The sequence below is a fragment of the Hevea brasiliensis genome, chromosome 10, assembly GCF_030052815.1.
Source record: "Hevea brasiliensis isolate MT/VB/25A 57/8 chromosome 10, ASM3005281v1, whole genome shotgun sequence".
Lineage (NCBI taxonomy): Eukaryota > Viridiplantae > Streptophyta > Magnoliopsida > Malpighiales > Euphorbiaceae > Hevea > Hevea brasiliensis.
The window spans coordinates 84,349,831-84,365,536 of record NC_079502.1 but is presented as its reverse complement, the minus strand read 5'-3'; the positions used below and the strand labels follow the sequence as shown (position 1 = coordinate 84,365,536).

The 15,706-nt window shown below is 32.4% G+C and overlaps 2 protein-coding genes across 3 annotated transcripts; both read right to left on the bottom strand.

The window, feature by feature from the left end:
- Positions 1-1,439: 1,439 nt before the first annotated feature.
- Positions 1,440-11,662, bottom strand: LOC110631841 (uncharacterized). Of its 2 annotated transcripts, XM_058154282.1 has the most exons (21): positions 11,194-11,329; positions 10,811-11,102; positions 10,252-10,455; positions 8,197-8,301; positions 7,991-8,056; positions 7,752-7,916; positions 7,129-7,203; positions 6,890-7,032; positions 6,116-6,251; positions 5,951-6,020; positions 5,727-5,854; positions 5,533-5,589; positions 3,834-3,965; positions 3,645-3,737; positions 3,398-3,483; positions 3,261-3,327; positions 3,113-3,179; positions 2,897-3,033; positions 2,435-2,526; positions 2,269-2,335; positions 1,440-1,850 (listed from the first exon to the last, which is right to left on the bottom strand). In XM_058154282.1, exons 2-21 carry the CDS (start codon positions 10,898-10,900, stop codon positions 1,686-1,688), a joined length of 2,145 nt encoding a protein of 714 aa, XP_058010265.1. In that variant the 5' UTR covers positions 10,901-11,102; positions 11,194-11,329; the 3' UTR covers positions 1,440-1,685. The 2 variants fall into 2 exon arrangements, with proteins under 2 accessions (XP_058010265.1, XP_021635512.2); XM_021779820.2 differs by having other exon boundaries at positions 10,811-11,662.
- Positions 11,663-12,907: 1,245 nt separating this feature from the next.
- Positions 12,908-14,482, bottom strand: LOC110631834 (UPF0481 protein At3g47200). Its single transcript, XM_021779806.2, has one exon. It carries the CDS (start codon positions 14,377-14,379, stop codon positions 12,985-12,987), a length of 1,395 nt encoding a protein of 464 aa, XP_021635498.1. The 5' UTR covers positions 14,380-14,482; the 3' UTR covers positions 12,908-12,984.
- Between the last annotated feature and the right edge of the window lie 1,224 nt (positions 14,483-15,706).

Here is a 15,706-nt window from a genome sequence, read left to right as displayed (position 1 = left end):
ATATATATATATATATATATATATATATATATATATAGGCACGCCCTTATGTTGCATATTTTATTGATGAAATTGTTATGGATGATGCCTTAAGATAATTTAGAGCCGTGTGTGTGTGTGTTGGCGTGCGTGTGGTGTGGATATTGATATGAGTAGGATGGGTAGTAGCGGCTGTAGCTCAACTCACTGGGACTCGATCCTTATATGCAGATACGTCAGGGTGAGTACGGCTTTGAGTTGATCTTGTTGACCCCCTCACTTAGATTATTAAGAGAAAGTCCGGCTTGAGCTGATCTCGTTGACAGGTATTGGAATTCAGAGAGCTGTATAGGGGATTAGCTCCCATATGTATATATATATTGATATGACACACAGATGTGTGAGTACTCCAAATTATTTTTTATGCGAATATTGTTGAATTGTTTAGAATTATGTGTGTATGTGGTATTTCATTCATAGGAATACATTATGTTTAGATAGTTATAGAAATTGTATTTAAAATTAATATATTACTCTATGAGTCGAATGCTCACTCCTGTTCAATTATTTTTTCTTAGATGACAGGAGAACTTATTAAGAATAACTTGTTTTCTTTCTCGCAGGTTACCAAAAAAGCTTAATTGTGTTTTTATTATCATTGTTTCAAATTCTAGAACTCCGCATGTACCAGTATATTAGTATTCTTATTTGGGTTAGTAATAACTAAATTTTTGAGGTTGTAAACTTATTTATGTGGAAATGTTTGGATGCATGAGATATTCATTTATGTGGAATGAAGGAATTATTTATCTGCTTTGAGGATTGTAAGAGTGAGCTGAGCTCCTCATATTGTTGTTTTATTGGTTTATAGGTCGGGTGAGTTAAAGTTGCTGTTGGATAGTTTAATTTATAGCCGGACTTTATCCTTTTGTTTTCTTGAAATTGAACTACATTTATGGGCTTTATGGTTGGGCTATATATAATTAGACTTATTACAGGTTTCAGGGACCTTATACTGACCCAAGTTTTAGTGCCGATTCGGTCCAAAAATTGGGTCATGACATTTATAATTATTAAAAAGATGAAAAGAAATGAAATATAATATTAAGTTATATTAAGTCGATATATATATATATATATTGAAAATATGTAATACATTTAAAAATTATAAAAAAAACATATATATAAGTTTGATTCTCAATTTGATTTCAGTACAATTTTTTAGTTTAATTTAGGATCTCTAAGAACCATATAAATAATTATAAATAATAGAAATCTAAACTTCCTAATTATAATATAAAATCTGAATCATAGTTGGTTGCCAATTGTACTCTCCTTTGAAGTTGAAAAAACACGTAGCTATTGTTTCCCAAAAGCAGTGGAAGAGAAATGAAGAAAACATCAACATTGAGAACTGTAAAACGAATAAAAGTTGAGAACAAGACCAAGAAGACAAAATATCGCACACAAGGCATAATGGCAGATCTTTATGTTTCTATACGTATGTTTCCCTGTTAAACAATGATGTATAGTATAGTATAGCCTCTGACCATGTACAGATCCTAATGAAACACAAGTAACCTGCAGAGTCTCAATTTTCTGTATAGCATTGATTACATTGTTTTATAGACATTTAGTGGTGGGCTAACTATTTAGAAAAGAAGATTCGGGAGAGGATCAATGTCATGCTGACCAGAAAGAACAGGCTAAGATAACAACTTCAACTGCAAAATTTTTGCTCGAGAGGGTGCCAAGGAGGAGAGAGTAGATGCCCATGTATTGGGTGGTAAATCGCTCTGAAAGTTCTCTAACTGTTCAATTATTCTGTTGACAGTTCCCTTTGAGGCCAAATTTTGACCAGCCCATAATATCTACATAAAAACAAAGTTTCCCACAGTTAAGACAAACAGGTAAGTGGCATGCAGTAAGGTAAAGAAAATGTAAATTAAATTGACTTTGCCTTATATTAACTAAACAAAATATTAATAGGCATTTAATATTTTAGTTGAACTTGTGTTTGGGAGGAGGAATTTGAAATGTGAGATATAAATTTGATTATGTATAGTTTTCTTTTTTAATTGATTAGGCATAAATTTATATTACGTATATAACTATGGAAAAACCTTATTTAAATATGAATTTGAAATTTTCTATAGAAAAGGTGTTATATGATTATGTATAGTTTCTTGCCGTAGAATGAATTTCAGAAAACTTGAAGTATATATAAAACAAAATAATTGACATAAAGTGTGTATATACATATATAAAAATAATTAAGATAGAGTATACCTCTGCAAAGACTGCAATGACTTTGGATAGATGAGCATTATCGTTATGAATAAGTTCTTCACTGAATCTGAAATGATAAACTGCATGTATAAGCCTAGGTAGGAAAATTACTAGAAAACTAGTGTTCTGGTTGCACAGATGATGTATGGTAAAATAAATAGCTTACTTTTCAACCATCAAACAAAGCTGATCATGGGCAACTCTGGCTTGATCTAGATCATTCACTAATGGCAAATGACTTAACCATCTACCAAAAACCTGTTTGATAAATTACAAGTAACATCACAAAATTGATGTAAAATCGACTAGGTATTTTACAATCTCACAAATTCTATGGATAAGATATAATTGCTTGGTAAATGCTACCAATGCACTATAATTGAATTAAACACATCCTGGTTGAACTGGTTGGCTCAGTTGGACTGATTCTATCACCCATACTGGTGCCAGTTTGGGAGGTCAATGGATTGCCAATTTGAAATCCAGAATCCAGAATCAGTCCTTTGGCTGCTCTCTCAGGATGGCATTAATGAATGAAATTTGCAAGACTTCCAGGAAAATTCAAGATTACAAAGTTACATATGTCTTACCCTTCATCATAATTATAAAATGCAAGAAGTATATGTACCTCAGCTTCATTGAGTTGCTCGTCATGGAAAAGGTATATTTTTCCAAGAGCCGAAACAGCTGCATCGTGTGCTGGTAAGTAATCTGGATTCAGTGTTTCTGGATCCCGCATGATGGAATTTAGACCGCCAAGAGCCTCTACCAAAATATATTTGAATTTAATATATAAATAGCACACAAAGGAGATAATGTGACAAAAGCAGCGTAGGAATGCTACCTTTAATGTGAGATTTGAATATTGCACCACCAAATTGTGCGCTAACACCAATACACTTTGCGACTATCTGCAATAATGATTGTTTAGAATCAGAGCTGTAGAATCACCAAGGGTAAACACTAGACAATAGACTGAGACAGAGAGACACCTGTTGAACTTCTGGGTTCCTCTCATAGCAGGCATCAAATAGGAATCTAAGATTACCCTCGCAGTACCTATTTTATCAAAATGAGTTAAAGTGAATTCAAACTACGATGATTAATCAAATTAATCAAGTGTGCTCACTTCAATGCTTCTTCTTGGCATTTCTCTGCAACATCACTGAAAATACGAAAGGCAGTTCTTCTTTCTTTTGCATTTTTATCATTCTCCTGCAGCCAAAGAACATGTTTTATATATCATTAAACCATTTCAATCGATCGAAACAGGTATCTGTGTGTTTGGATCCTATAATTGATCAAATTCAAGGGTTGCAGACTGCTAATGCATCAACGGTAACACAAAGGTAGTAGACAGGGAGGAAGAAACTTGCCCACATATATGCCATGCATGATAAGAGCTGGTCAAAGAATTGTGACAAGTATGCCTTATACACTTCAGTGAAAGTGATTAAGCAATCACCAGCCTGTATTAAGAAAGAAGCAAAGTTCAATGTGCTCTTGTAAATGAGTAGCAAATAGCACCAAAGGCAAATATTCAATGAGGATTATAAAATACTAACCGTGATATGAATTTTTTCTATTTGCTCATATTCCACTCTACTTCTTGAAAGGGTGGAACTGGTTATTAAAATCTCCAATATTATATGCAAGAAACGCTTGATCTGTTCTGTTTTTAGAGTAGGTCCAGACATCTGAAAGGAAAAGGAGTTGCTGTTTTTCAGATTAGGGCATTGTTTCTTCTCAAGAGAAGTAATATGACCTTGGAAAGAAGGCTAGACTTTAGCAATACAAACTTTAAAATCAAGGAAAACTGCATTTAGCTGTTAGGTAACAGTTTGTACATGTCATAGGGCACAGAATACCAAAGTTGCAAGAATCATAAGAATCATGTTCATACAGAATAACCATTTCACATAAGCTTGCTTATTTAATCCATCAAAGTGGAGAAAACATTGTAATTGATTAGTTTCTTTTCATTTAGGGCAGGAATTTTGAATAAATAAATTTGATACCTCATATCCTGTACCAAGCAGTAAAGTTTAAAACTCAACTTGAGTTAGTACACCAGATAAAAACAGCTTCACTGTTTTTTTTTTTTTTTTTTTATTTTATAACATAGATACACAAAACTTGTGAGGAAAACTGTACAACTCAATTAAGTTTTTATTCCAAAAATTTGGGGTTGGTTATATGGATTCTCTTTCTCCACTCTAAACGATTTTGGGTTAAATCCTCGGAAATGTGTAATGCTTCTAGGTCATGTTGTACTACTCTTCTCCAGGTCAGTTTAGGTCTACCCCTGCTTTTCTTTCTATTATCTAACCTAATGTGCTCTAGTTGTCTAACTGGAGCCTCCGTATGTCTATACTTCACGTGACCAAACCACCTCAATCTCCCTCCTCTCAACTTATCCTCAATTGACAACACTCCTACTTTTTCTCTAATACTCTCGTTACGGACTTTATCTAGTCTAGTATGACCACTCATCCACCTTAACATTCTTATCTCTGCAACCCTTATGTTAAACACATATGACTCTTTCAGTACCTAACACTCACTACCATATAACATGGCTGGTCGTATGATTGTACGGTAAAATTTTTCTTTCAACTTATTGGGAATCTTGGGATCACATAAAACTCCTGTAGCACGTCTCCACTTCAACCATTTGGCTTTAATCCTATGACTAACATCCTCCTCACATCCCTCATCTACTTGAAGGACTAAGCCGAGATATTTAAAGTAATTATTTTGGGACAGTACCACTCCACTCCACCATCCAAACTAACTCCTTCCCTGTCACCAGTTCGGCCTTCACTGAACTTGCAATACATGTATTCTATCTTCGTTCTACTTAACTTAAAGCCCTTTGACTTTAGAGTACTTCTAAAAAGCTCTAGCTTTCTATTTACTCCGCGTCTCATCTATCAGAACTATATCATCCGCAAACATCGTGCACCAAGGGATACTCTCTTATATATGTTTCGTCAATTCATCTAAAACTAATGTAAAATGGCAAGAGCTTACAGCTGAACCTTGGTGTAATCCAACTGAGATAGGAAAATCTCTTATGTCTCCTCGCACTGTGCGCATAATAGTAGTTGCTCCTTCATACATATCTTTCAAGACATGTATGTAACTAATAGATACCCTCTTTTGTTCTAAAATAGGCTTCAAAATCTTATGGTCTAGGATGTGCAAAATATACATGAAATTAAGCTTCACTAATAAACCAAAGAAAAAAAAAATGATACAGACCTCCATGCATTCTTCTAGTGAATCTAAAATGGTTAATTGAATTTCCATTGATGGCTCCTACAACCAAAAGAAAATAAAAATTGCTCATTATTCTGACAATAAGCTTGAATTACAAAAAGAAAGAATTCTATAAATACTGTTGATATTCAATAATTATCAACCATACTGAACTATTCAATATTCCTTACATTTACCTTATGAAGAGCTTCCACTAAAGCTGGTATAGTGTAGAAACACAACTCCTCAAAAGGTAATCCCTGATATCCCTCAACATGCCCTTTCTCCATTGATGCTTTAGATATGTTCAATAATACTGGCATGGCTGATAAATAAACAAAGGCTTACATTTGTGATGGCTAGGGAAAGCCTAGATAAGCATAAAAGAAAAAAGATAGCAAGCTATAAAGCACGAGACTACCTGAAACAGAAACCTCTCTGACTTGTTCATTGAGGTCAAAACTTATAAGTGGGACTAAAGTTTGAGCAACCTACACAGAATTCTCAATAACTTTTAAATTATTTCAAATTTGTTTAGAGAAGCCTAGAGATTCATCTGTGCAACAAGATAATGTCATAAACAGACCTCATCAATCCATAAATCAAAGCCTTCCATCAACTCAGTAGCACAGGAAAATAACACTTTACAAGCTTCGGCTTTCTCCTCGATGACCTGTTCTTCGATCTCAGTCCTGTCATCTCCTAGATTCGGGGATATGACACTGCATTAAATGGATGCCCCCAGCATAAAGCAAAAATTTAGTAAAAACAGTAATATATATAGATGTGAGTGAGTGTGTGTGGGAATTCTTTGCTTTCATGGGATTGTGGTAGCTTGCATTAGATGAAGGGAGCAAGGAAACATGAAAAATATCCATCAATTTAAAATCCCTCTAATTATCTACTATAAGAAACTTCGAGAAGAGTTTGAAACTCATATGTAAACTGTGGATTTGAGAGTCATATGTAGATAATTTGGTTTTACAAACACTCAACTATCATTCTCTATAGAATGCATGAAAAATTTCTTTAACTGTCCCTCAAAGTAAGATAGAGTATAATTCATTGTTTGCTTATCTGAGATACTGAAGACTTGAATTATATATATAGCATGCAAACTTCTGCATTCTGCTTTTCTGATGAATATTAACCATGTTTGCACTAAAATAATTGAAGAAGATATTAAACAAAAAAAAACCCTTATAGATAATTAAAAAGTTGGAAATTTTTAGGGGTATTTGATTTCAATGTGACTTGATAAGGCTTGATTTTGATTCTAAAAATATTTATATAAATTACCTGAAGCATTTAATTAACAAAAGAGAAAAGTACTAGAACATTTCTTAACATGTAGACACACCTTTGAAATGAACTTTTACTTTCAGTATATTTAGGTGAAGTGACACGTGACTCAAGTTGAGCAGATTGAAGCAAATGAGGAATAACAACACCCAGGTAAGGTTGAAAGTCTTGGCCTAAGCATTTACATAGTCTGCCCCATGCCTGTAACATAGTTACAAGGTTTACAGAAAAATAGGGTACTAAAGAAGAATGAAAATTCAGTTTTCAAAAGAAATTGAACAAATACTATTAACATACTCGTAACACTTGATTTCTCATTGGATCTCCTCTCTCTAGTTTAGATTCTTGCAAGGAGATAAGCGATTGCACAACCTTCCATGTGAAAAGGAATAGTTAATAACGTTCATATCCCAATGATAATGTCAATGGCATTTCTAAAACACAAATGGACGCAATATAGCTTTATTATGGAGGCTTCAGGACCTGTATTGTGAATCCAACTACATCTACACTATACTACATAGTGAACTAGGAAAATATTTGGCATTTCTAAATTTTAAGGGAGCAAGTACAAAGGATTGGTTTTTTCAACCTAGATTCTTAACCACCAAAAATTAAAGAAAATGCATAGCATAGAACTTAGACTATGATGAAAGTTCAGAAGACTTGACAATTCGCTGGAAAAAGTTGGGATAAGGCATTACCCCACTAACATGTGTTAATCTCCCACATGAATTCTTCTACATTTTAATCATTTCTCATGCAGACTAGTTAAACAAATTACACATGCGTTGAGGTAAATAACTTCTGCTAAGTGTGTCAGAACAGAATATCAAGTAATTAACTATAAATTTTGAGAACCTTAATATGTAACTTCTTATTAGGAAGTTGCATCTAAAAGTGCTAGTTCTGATAATTACCATTTGAATATCATCACTAAACATCTTCTTCCCAACAGCTAGTCCAACCATAGTAATGCACTCTATAGACTTACGAAGAAGCACGCTGTTGGATTCAGCAGCTGCTTTCATCATTATAACTTTCAAATGAGGCATAACAGTTTTGTAATACACTTGAAAATGATCCTGCAAAAAACAAAAACACAAATATTGAAAAAAGAAACCCAGAATTGAAAATCAAAGCAAGTCTTAAATGGTACCTTTGATGATGAAACAAGTGATCCTACTGCTGTCAAAGCCTCCTCTTTCAGCAGTTGCTTCCCTCTCTTAATTGAGCAGTGTAAACATTAGTTATGCAATTGAGAAATGAGGTACAGTTGCATAAAAATTTTGTGGTATAAGATAAACAAGAAAGAAAGAAAGAAAAAAAAAAGCAGGTTCAATTAAGTTGAATACGTTCTTCTACCTGCAGGCACCTAAGCAGTTTGTTGACAATTTCATCCATGTAAGGTGTCAAGAGACCTGAAGTGCAATCCTTACTAAAGTAAAACAGCGCACTAGCAGCTTGTACCTGCGAAAACATATGCAAAATTGAAACATGAACATATTTCATGCCAAAAAGCTAGATGCATATGCAAGACGTGCACATATAAAATAGAACCAGAGGCAATGCATTAATTAAATCAAGCCAGTCAAGCCTTAAATGCTATTAAGCATTATTGGCTACAAAACAAAAATATTAGGAAGATTACAAAATTATCTATGATTACCTATGATTGATGTTCAATTGACGAAAAGAAAAAATCATGCTGTAAAAACTAAATATTTCTACTGTGATTTCAATTTCTCAGCAGCCGAAGTTTAGTAAGAACAGGATTCTGACTATGTAAGTAAATTTTGATTTAGTCTCATTACATATTTGAGAAATATGGAAGGGGTATATGAAGCTTGAATTGAATTCAGGTGGTGCAGGGAATCATACAAGTTGTGGAGACAGCTTTAGTAAATCAAGGTTTCTATTTCATTCCTGCAGTAACTGCATGTCCAGGCTCTTTATAAGCGAGACCGAGATGTGGATAGACTTATGATATCGCATGGGCACAAGATGACACCAAGCTGTTAACTCCACTCCTTAACAACTTAGACCTTCTCTGAATGTGATAGAGAGGCAAGACTTGTGTGCATGGTAGTTGATTGGGTGATCCATATTCTGTATACAGTTTCTACGTAGTTCATGATATTCCTAAAACTATTGCTTCATTAATTTGGAAGCACTATAAATAGAAGCAGAAGAAAAGATGGTCAAGCGGGTGGGCATTTGGTCTAGTGGTATGATTCTAGCTTCAGGTACCCCACTGTTACTTTGTGTTATTATGCCTAAGGTATCGCTGGACTAGTCTTCTAAGAAGAATCTCATTAAGGAGAATGTTGAAATTGATGAGATTACATTTTAAGAGAGAGTCTTATGGAAAGTCAATATATATATTTAGTTATATTCCTAATTAAATTAGCAGAGGATTAGTGTAGGATTTATATTCCTAAATAGATAGGATTTCGATTCCTAATTAGTAGTGTAACTATAGGAGATTTATATATATAAATATGTAATCTTTTATAGAATTAATAAAAAATAAAGATGTAGCCCTTTGTGGTTCTTTCCATCCTTTTCCCTTTGTTTCTTCCTTTCTCTTTTTTTTTTTTTCTTTTTCTTCTTTTTATTCTTAAATTAACATTATGTTAGAGCAGGTCAGCGACCAGTTTCAGTTTCAATTAAATTTTCTGATGCTATTGCTGTATTCAATTTTAGGTTTTAGGTGTCAACCAGATGTACCAGTTGTAGAGTGTTGGCATATCACTTGTGGGAACAAATCCCACATAAGAGGCATATAAGTGTAGACAATCAAACTAAAATGGGCCATTTTGGTGAGGGGAGCCCATTACAACGTGTAGCCTACCAATTTAATATTCACACTCGTAAGCCCATAATTCTCAGTAGGTTCAAACTTCATATGCTTTCATTAGACCATATTTTCTATAAGTAAAGCTTTTTGAGACATGGCATCTAGCTAAAATTTACACTTCTTTTTTTTTAACTAAAATCTATTTCACTGGCCGTTCTATTTATTGTGACAATATTTTGAAATAAAGGTTAAGTTGAGTTGAGTTGAGTTGAGTATGCATGAAATTGAAGATAATTTCGAGTTGAGTATAACTAAAATTGAAGATAATTTCGAGAGAAGGAAGCAACAGCAACCCACAGTAAATACTACTTCCAGCATAGAATAACAAAAGCCATCTATACCTTTTAATAGGCTCACTGGTCCAAAAATTTAGGAATGGGTATGGAAGGCCATATTCGTGTATAGCATCAAATGAATATTCAAAAAGTCAAAAGGATATTCCGCATTTACTATTCCTTTCCCATTCAAGTTAAGTTGTTGTGCTACACAATGAGACACGCATTATTGGGCTCATAGACGTTAATGAAATTATATTTATGTCAAGGGAGTAAAATATATACCTGAACGTAGGGATGAGAGGAAAAATTCAAAGCTTTTGTCAAAGCAGGCAGCACCTTTTTATAATACTGAAACTGAAAGTCAGGGTTCAAATTCTTGGAGAACTCCTGAATTGCATTTATAGCTGCCCAACGCACTCGAAAGTGGGTGTCATCAACGGCTTTCATAGGTTGTTCTACCAAGAGATCCAGCTCATTTATTGATTCCTGTAATATTAAAGAATGAGAAAATGATTTCTATGCTTGGTCGGCGAAGGCAGTCTTTCACTGAATGAACACATATTTTTTCTGTTTGCGGCCAACAAATCAAGCAATCAAATAATGAACACATACATATTTTACAAAATTACAGAACTGGAAAATGAGAACACAAATGAAGATCTTGAACAGCTAAATAACAATAACATATATGATTACAAAAATGGGACAAACAACGCAGAAGCTGCAAATTTTTTTGCTTCAACAACTTGTACTCCATCAAATGAACATAAAGAAACTTAAAGATTTTGAACTCAGAATAAAAACATGAAATTGGAAGAGAAGGTAGCCCCAACCCAGATACCTTTGGGCAATTCCTTGCAATAATGGAGCATGATATAACAGCAGCATGGCGGCTTTGCCATTTCTGAGAAAAGAAGTTGAAATCAAACATTATCTTGAATTTCTCCAGAATAAATTGGCCACCAATGGCAGGTGCATATTGAGCCAATCTTTTTACTCCCTGAACAAATACCCTCGAATCATCATCAAAGTTGTCGTTCCCATCCCAAGAAGGGTCATCATCAATGTCCTGAAGCCTAGAAAGTATTTGAGAAATAAACTTCCCAGTTCGCAAAAGCACCGGCTTCTCATCTCTATAATGCAAGAGAAGTAGCACCATAAGTTCCTTAGCAAGAAACCTTGTTTTCTCTTCAAATTCAGAATTGTCCAAGATTTGATAAATACATTGAAACATATCTTTAAGATGCGGCAAGAACAAATCTGGTCTCTCCTTGGTTAACTCGATCAATTCCTCAAATGCCATCTGTGCATAATCTTCATTACTCTTATCAAAGGCCAATTTGTCCTCGAATATGAGGATTTCTATTGCTTTACTCATCAGATCTTGAATGGCATCTTCGTGTTCTTTTTCTTCACTCATTGTGACCTGAAATGGAATCTTTGGCGGAGAAATGAGGGATTTCTTGCAAGTGAAGAATGGGGATTTTCAGTAGTTAGTGATGGTTTTATGGAGAAGGAGAGAAAGAGGAACGCGCATAAGGATTCAATTTTGAATTGGGCTTATTCTGTTATGACATTTGGCGCCAACTCTGCAGAATCGCGTACAAGGATTCCTAGAGCATAGGTTCCTCTCTTACAATAATTATGGGCCCACATCCCATAATACAATTAAAAATTTTTAAGTACATGGTGTATTAAAAATTCGCATACTGTTTATAATTTTCCAATCTTGTGAAGGTGCTCGTATTTTTTTTTAATATAATTACTTTTAATTCAACATTTTATGATATTTTAAAGAATTTTGTGAAATAATTTAAAGTTAAGGGATGTGTGTAATATTTATCAAGACTGTAAATTTTAATCTAAAGTTAACTCAAAAATTTATAATAATATGTTATAAAAATTTTAATAATGCTCAGAAAAAATTTTTATGATATAAATTAAAATTAAAAAACAACACTAACGCCATCATCAATTATTAATAAAGAATGTATAGAAAAAAATGGGCAATTCAGTGGTAAGAGAATAACTAAATATATTTTATGTATATTATTTTTTAAAAAAATTAATAAAATAAAATAATTTATTTATTCAACGTGATGATGGTTTCCTTCTTTTTTTTTTTTTTTATCTGCTTTTAACTTTTCACACTAAGCTAACTTCTTCTTCCTTATCCAAATAACCACCCACTTAATCATTTAAATTATTTTTAGGCTTCCTAACTTAATTAATAAAATAAAATAAATTTTACAAAATATTAATTAAAGTAATCATAAGTTTAAATTAATTTTAATTTCCCTAAAAATTATTTTCAGTATAAACAAATTTAATAATATTATTTATTGACAATTTCAAATTGAAAATAAACTTAATATGTTTTTAATTAAAAAGGATATATATATATATATATACATATATCACACACACATCAGGAAAAGAAAAAGGAAGTGCTAGGAATTCAACTTGACAACAATAAACACTTAGCTATTAAAGGTAATTTATAAATTAGTCCTTAAAATATGTAAAAATTATATATTAATCTCTATTTTTAATATGAAATAAAATAGTCTTTGGGCTGTTTTTTGAGCTATTTTTTAATAGAATAATTCTTCCTTACAAAATTCAACATATTAATCAGTCAAAAAGTTAATAAAAAAAATAAAATAATGTATTAAAATTTCAAAATTTTCCTTCTTATTACAACTCACACTAACTCAAAATTTAATTTTAATTGATTTTTTTTTTTGATATTTCATATTCACTAACTGTAAATCTTAATAGTTACTGACAGTGGTAAACAAGTAAAGCCTCCCAATAATGAGAATTTCTGGATTCAAACCTCTTACCTTGCAAGTAAAGCTCGCCTAGAAATTAACTTTACGCCATAGATTCAACTACTTTGTTGATTAAATTACCCTGTTATTAATAAAGACTAAGCTAGTCACTCCAATAATTGGCTATTGGCCTGATATATTATATTGCAGTTGTACTCACTAGAAAAATACTGTTACATTATTAAGGGGGGTTTACATATCCATAGACAGCAAAGAAGGACTGAATAACAGTGAGAATAAGCAGGACTAATGCAGCTAAAGCTGAGAGGAAAGCCCATGGACTGTCAAAATAAGTATACTTGAACCCTGCCCATCTCACATGCCAATCATTAAAATAATACTGATTCACACCCATGAAAACTTCTCCTAGATAACTATTCTCAATTTCGAAAATAGTTCCATTGCTTACCTGATTGAAGAATTTAACAAGTTCTTTGTCAGTTCCAAAGAAATTCTCAATGATTTTGCGATCTCTCAGATACCCTGCATCAATAGGTGCGTTGTTGAGGCAGCTCATGAAGATAACATATGATGTGAAGTGGGTTGAACCATGCTTATAACATTGTTCAAAAGCAACGCAATTGATCAAGAAGGTGCTAAAGAATTCATCTATTGACAAATGTGGGATTTCAAGAACTCCATAACGTCTAAATTTAATGTCCAAGAAACTTTCAGCAGCAGGACTACTTGGATTGATCTCGACCCCAGCCACTTGGAGCTTCGCCACTGGTTGGATCAGTCGAAGAAACTCCCCATGATCAACATCTTTAGGAACTTCTTGGGGCTGCTTCAGGTCTTGAACAAAAGTCGAGCGAAACAAATCCAACAAGTGCTTTCCACCAAGGTTCTTGTACTTTTCCAGGACTGCTTCAGGTCGTGAAAACGTGTGATCAAAGAATTTCAGGATGAGTTCTGTCAAGGAAGGAAGATCTTCTGCTTCGGAGGCTAAAATTGAAAGCTCATACAAATTTTCCAGAACGAAGATAGGGATTTGATTCTCTAGCCTGACAAAATCCCTCATAAGGGAAAAAGGTATCCATGGCAAACTGAATATAGAGTCACCCTCCTCAAATTGAACTAATCCTCCAGCTATGCACAAGACCTCGATAATGAAACATCCATCAACAATCATCATTTCAATCAACTCATGATCGCTATATTTATCTGTGCTCTCTGAATAATACTCTCTTATCTTCTCCTTCTTCTTGGCTATGGCCTTATAAAAGTCGTCGAATCCATTACCGAATTCTTGTGCCCGAGAAAGAGCAGCATCAAGAAATCGCCGTTTGTGCTCTTGAATCATCTGGAGGTGTTCTTTTCCATGGTGGTAAGGGCCAATGGAGACTATTTGTGGATGGAAGGCTTCGGGGTGAATTTTCAGAAGACTTTGAGGCACCCTGAAGATAGAACAAGGGTTCTTGCCTGCTGATTTCTTCAACAACTTGGGCACTTCTTCCATTAATGAATGTAACAATAGTTTCTCGTTTACTTCTCCCTCTGCTGGGATGCTGATCATTACATGTTGAGAGGGAGTTTCTCCAATCTCTTGGTTTCGGGTGCCAGGGAGATTTGACATTGTGTCCACTGATGGGTTTTCCTTTGGAAGAAAGTGGCAGCTTTGGGACTTGGGAGAAGGTTTATTTTGTTAGAGAGCATTTCTTTTTTATAGATGAAAAATCTTATAGCATTATACTAATTAATGAAAATAATAAATAATTATAAAAAATAATTAACTATTAAAAATATAAAAATTAAATAAATCAAATAAAAATTCAATTTCAATCATTTCAATTTATTTGAAAAAAAGGAAAAGGAAAGATAAGTCAATAAATTTCAATAACTAAAAATTATAAATAAAATATAAAGTTTATATATATAAAAAAAACAAAAAGTAGCAACTCCTAATTTTTCTTTAAAAAAATGCATTATTTGGCTAAATTATTGAGATTATAGTAATTTATTATTTTACTTTTTTTTAATAATTCGTTAATTTTTTTTCCTTTTCTAAGGAATAGCATATAAGAAATTAAGAATGATATATGCATTTTTAAAATCACATTTTATATGTTTATGCTTAAGAAAAATTATTATTTAATCTCTGTATTTTAATGAAATTAATTATTTAATTTTTTTATTTATATATTATTTAGTAATCTATTTTAGTATATGAACTATTTAGTTATCCTCATTACTTTAAAACAAAAGTTTTCCAACTCAATTATTCAATCTCTATAATCTGAATAATATAACCATTTAATTAGTCTCTGTAATTTTAAATATATCAATTATTCAGTTTTTATGTACAATTATTTTCCTTTTTTGACTAACTTAACTAATAGAAAAATTAATAACAGAAAGATTAAATAATTCACGGACTAAAAAAAAATTAAATAATATATTTTTTAAAAATAAAAAACTAAATAATTAATTTTCATAAAATAAAGGGACTAAATACTACATAATTAATTTCCTTAAAATGCATATTTGCATATCTGTATAAAATGCTCTAAGAAATTTACTAAACAAATGGATTTTATATCTATAGAAGTATATAACAAAGTTGTTGTTGAATTATCTGGTACATGCATTTTGATATAGAATAGTGCAAACTTTACTTTAGAAGGGATAATTTTTGAACTCCCTTTCATTTAAATTTATATTAAAGCTCCGTTTGCTTCACAAAAAATATTTTTCTGAAAAATATTTTTCATATTTTTTAGTATTTAGGGGCACTCAAAAAAATCGATCAGTGAAAAATATTTTCTTGTTTAAACAAAAATTAAGTCATTTTTAAGGAAAATAATTTTAATTTTTCAAAAGAGAGAGTCATTTTTTGTATTCTAAATTTTATAAAAATATGAACACACTTATATATACATGAAATAAATAAATATTATTAATTT

Coding starts and splice junctions, on each gene's coding strand:
- LOC110631834 (XM_021779806.2), bottom strand. CDS start 14,379: ATGTCAAATCTCCCTGGCACCCGAAACCAAGAGATTGGAGAAACTCCC.
- LOC110631841 (XM_021779820.2), bottom strand. CDS start 11,389: ATGAGTGAAGAAAAAGAACACGAAGATGCCATTCAAGATCTGATGAGT. Junction 7,917..7,990: donor CACTTGTTTCATCATCAAAG/GTACCATTTAAG, acceptor TGTTTTTTGCAG/GATCATTTTCAAGTGTATTA. Junction 2,336..2,434: donor CTTTGTTTGATGGTTGAAAA/GTAAGCTATTTA, acceptor TTATCATTTCAG/ATTCAGTGAAGAACTTATTC.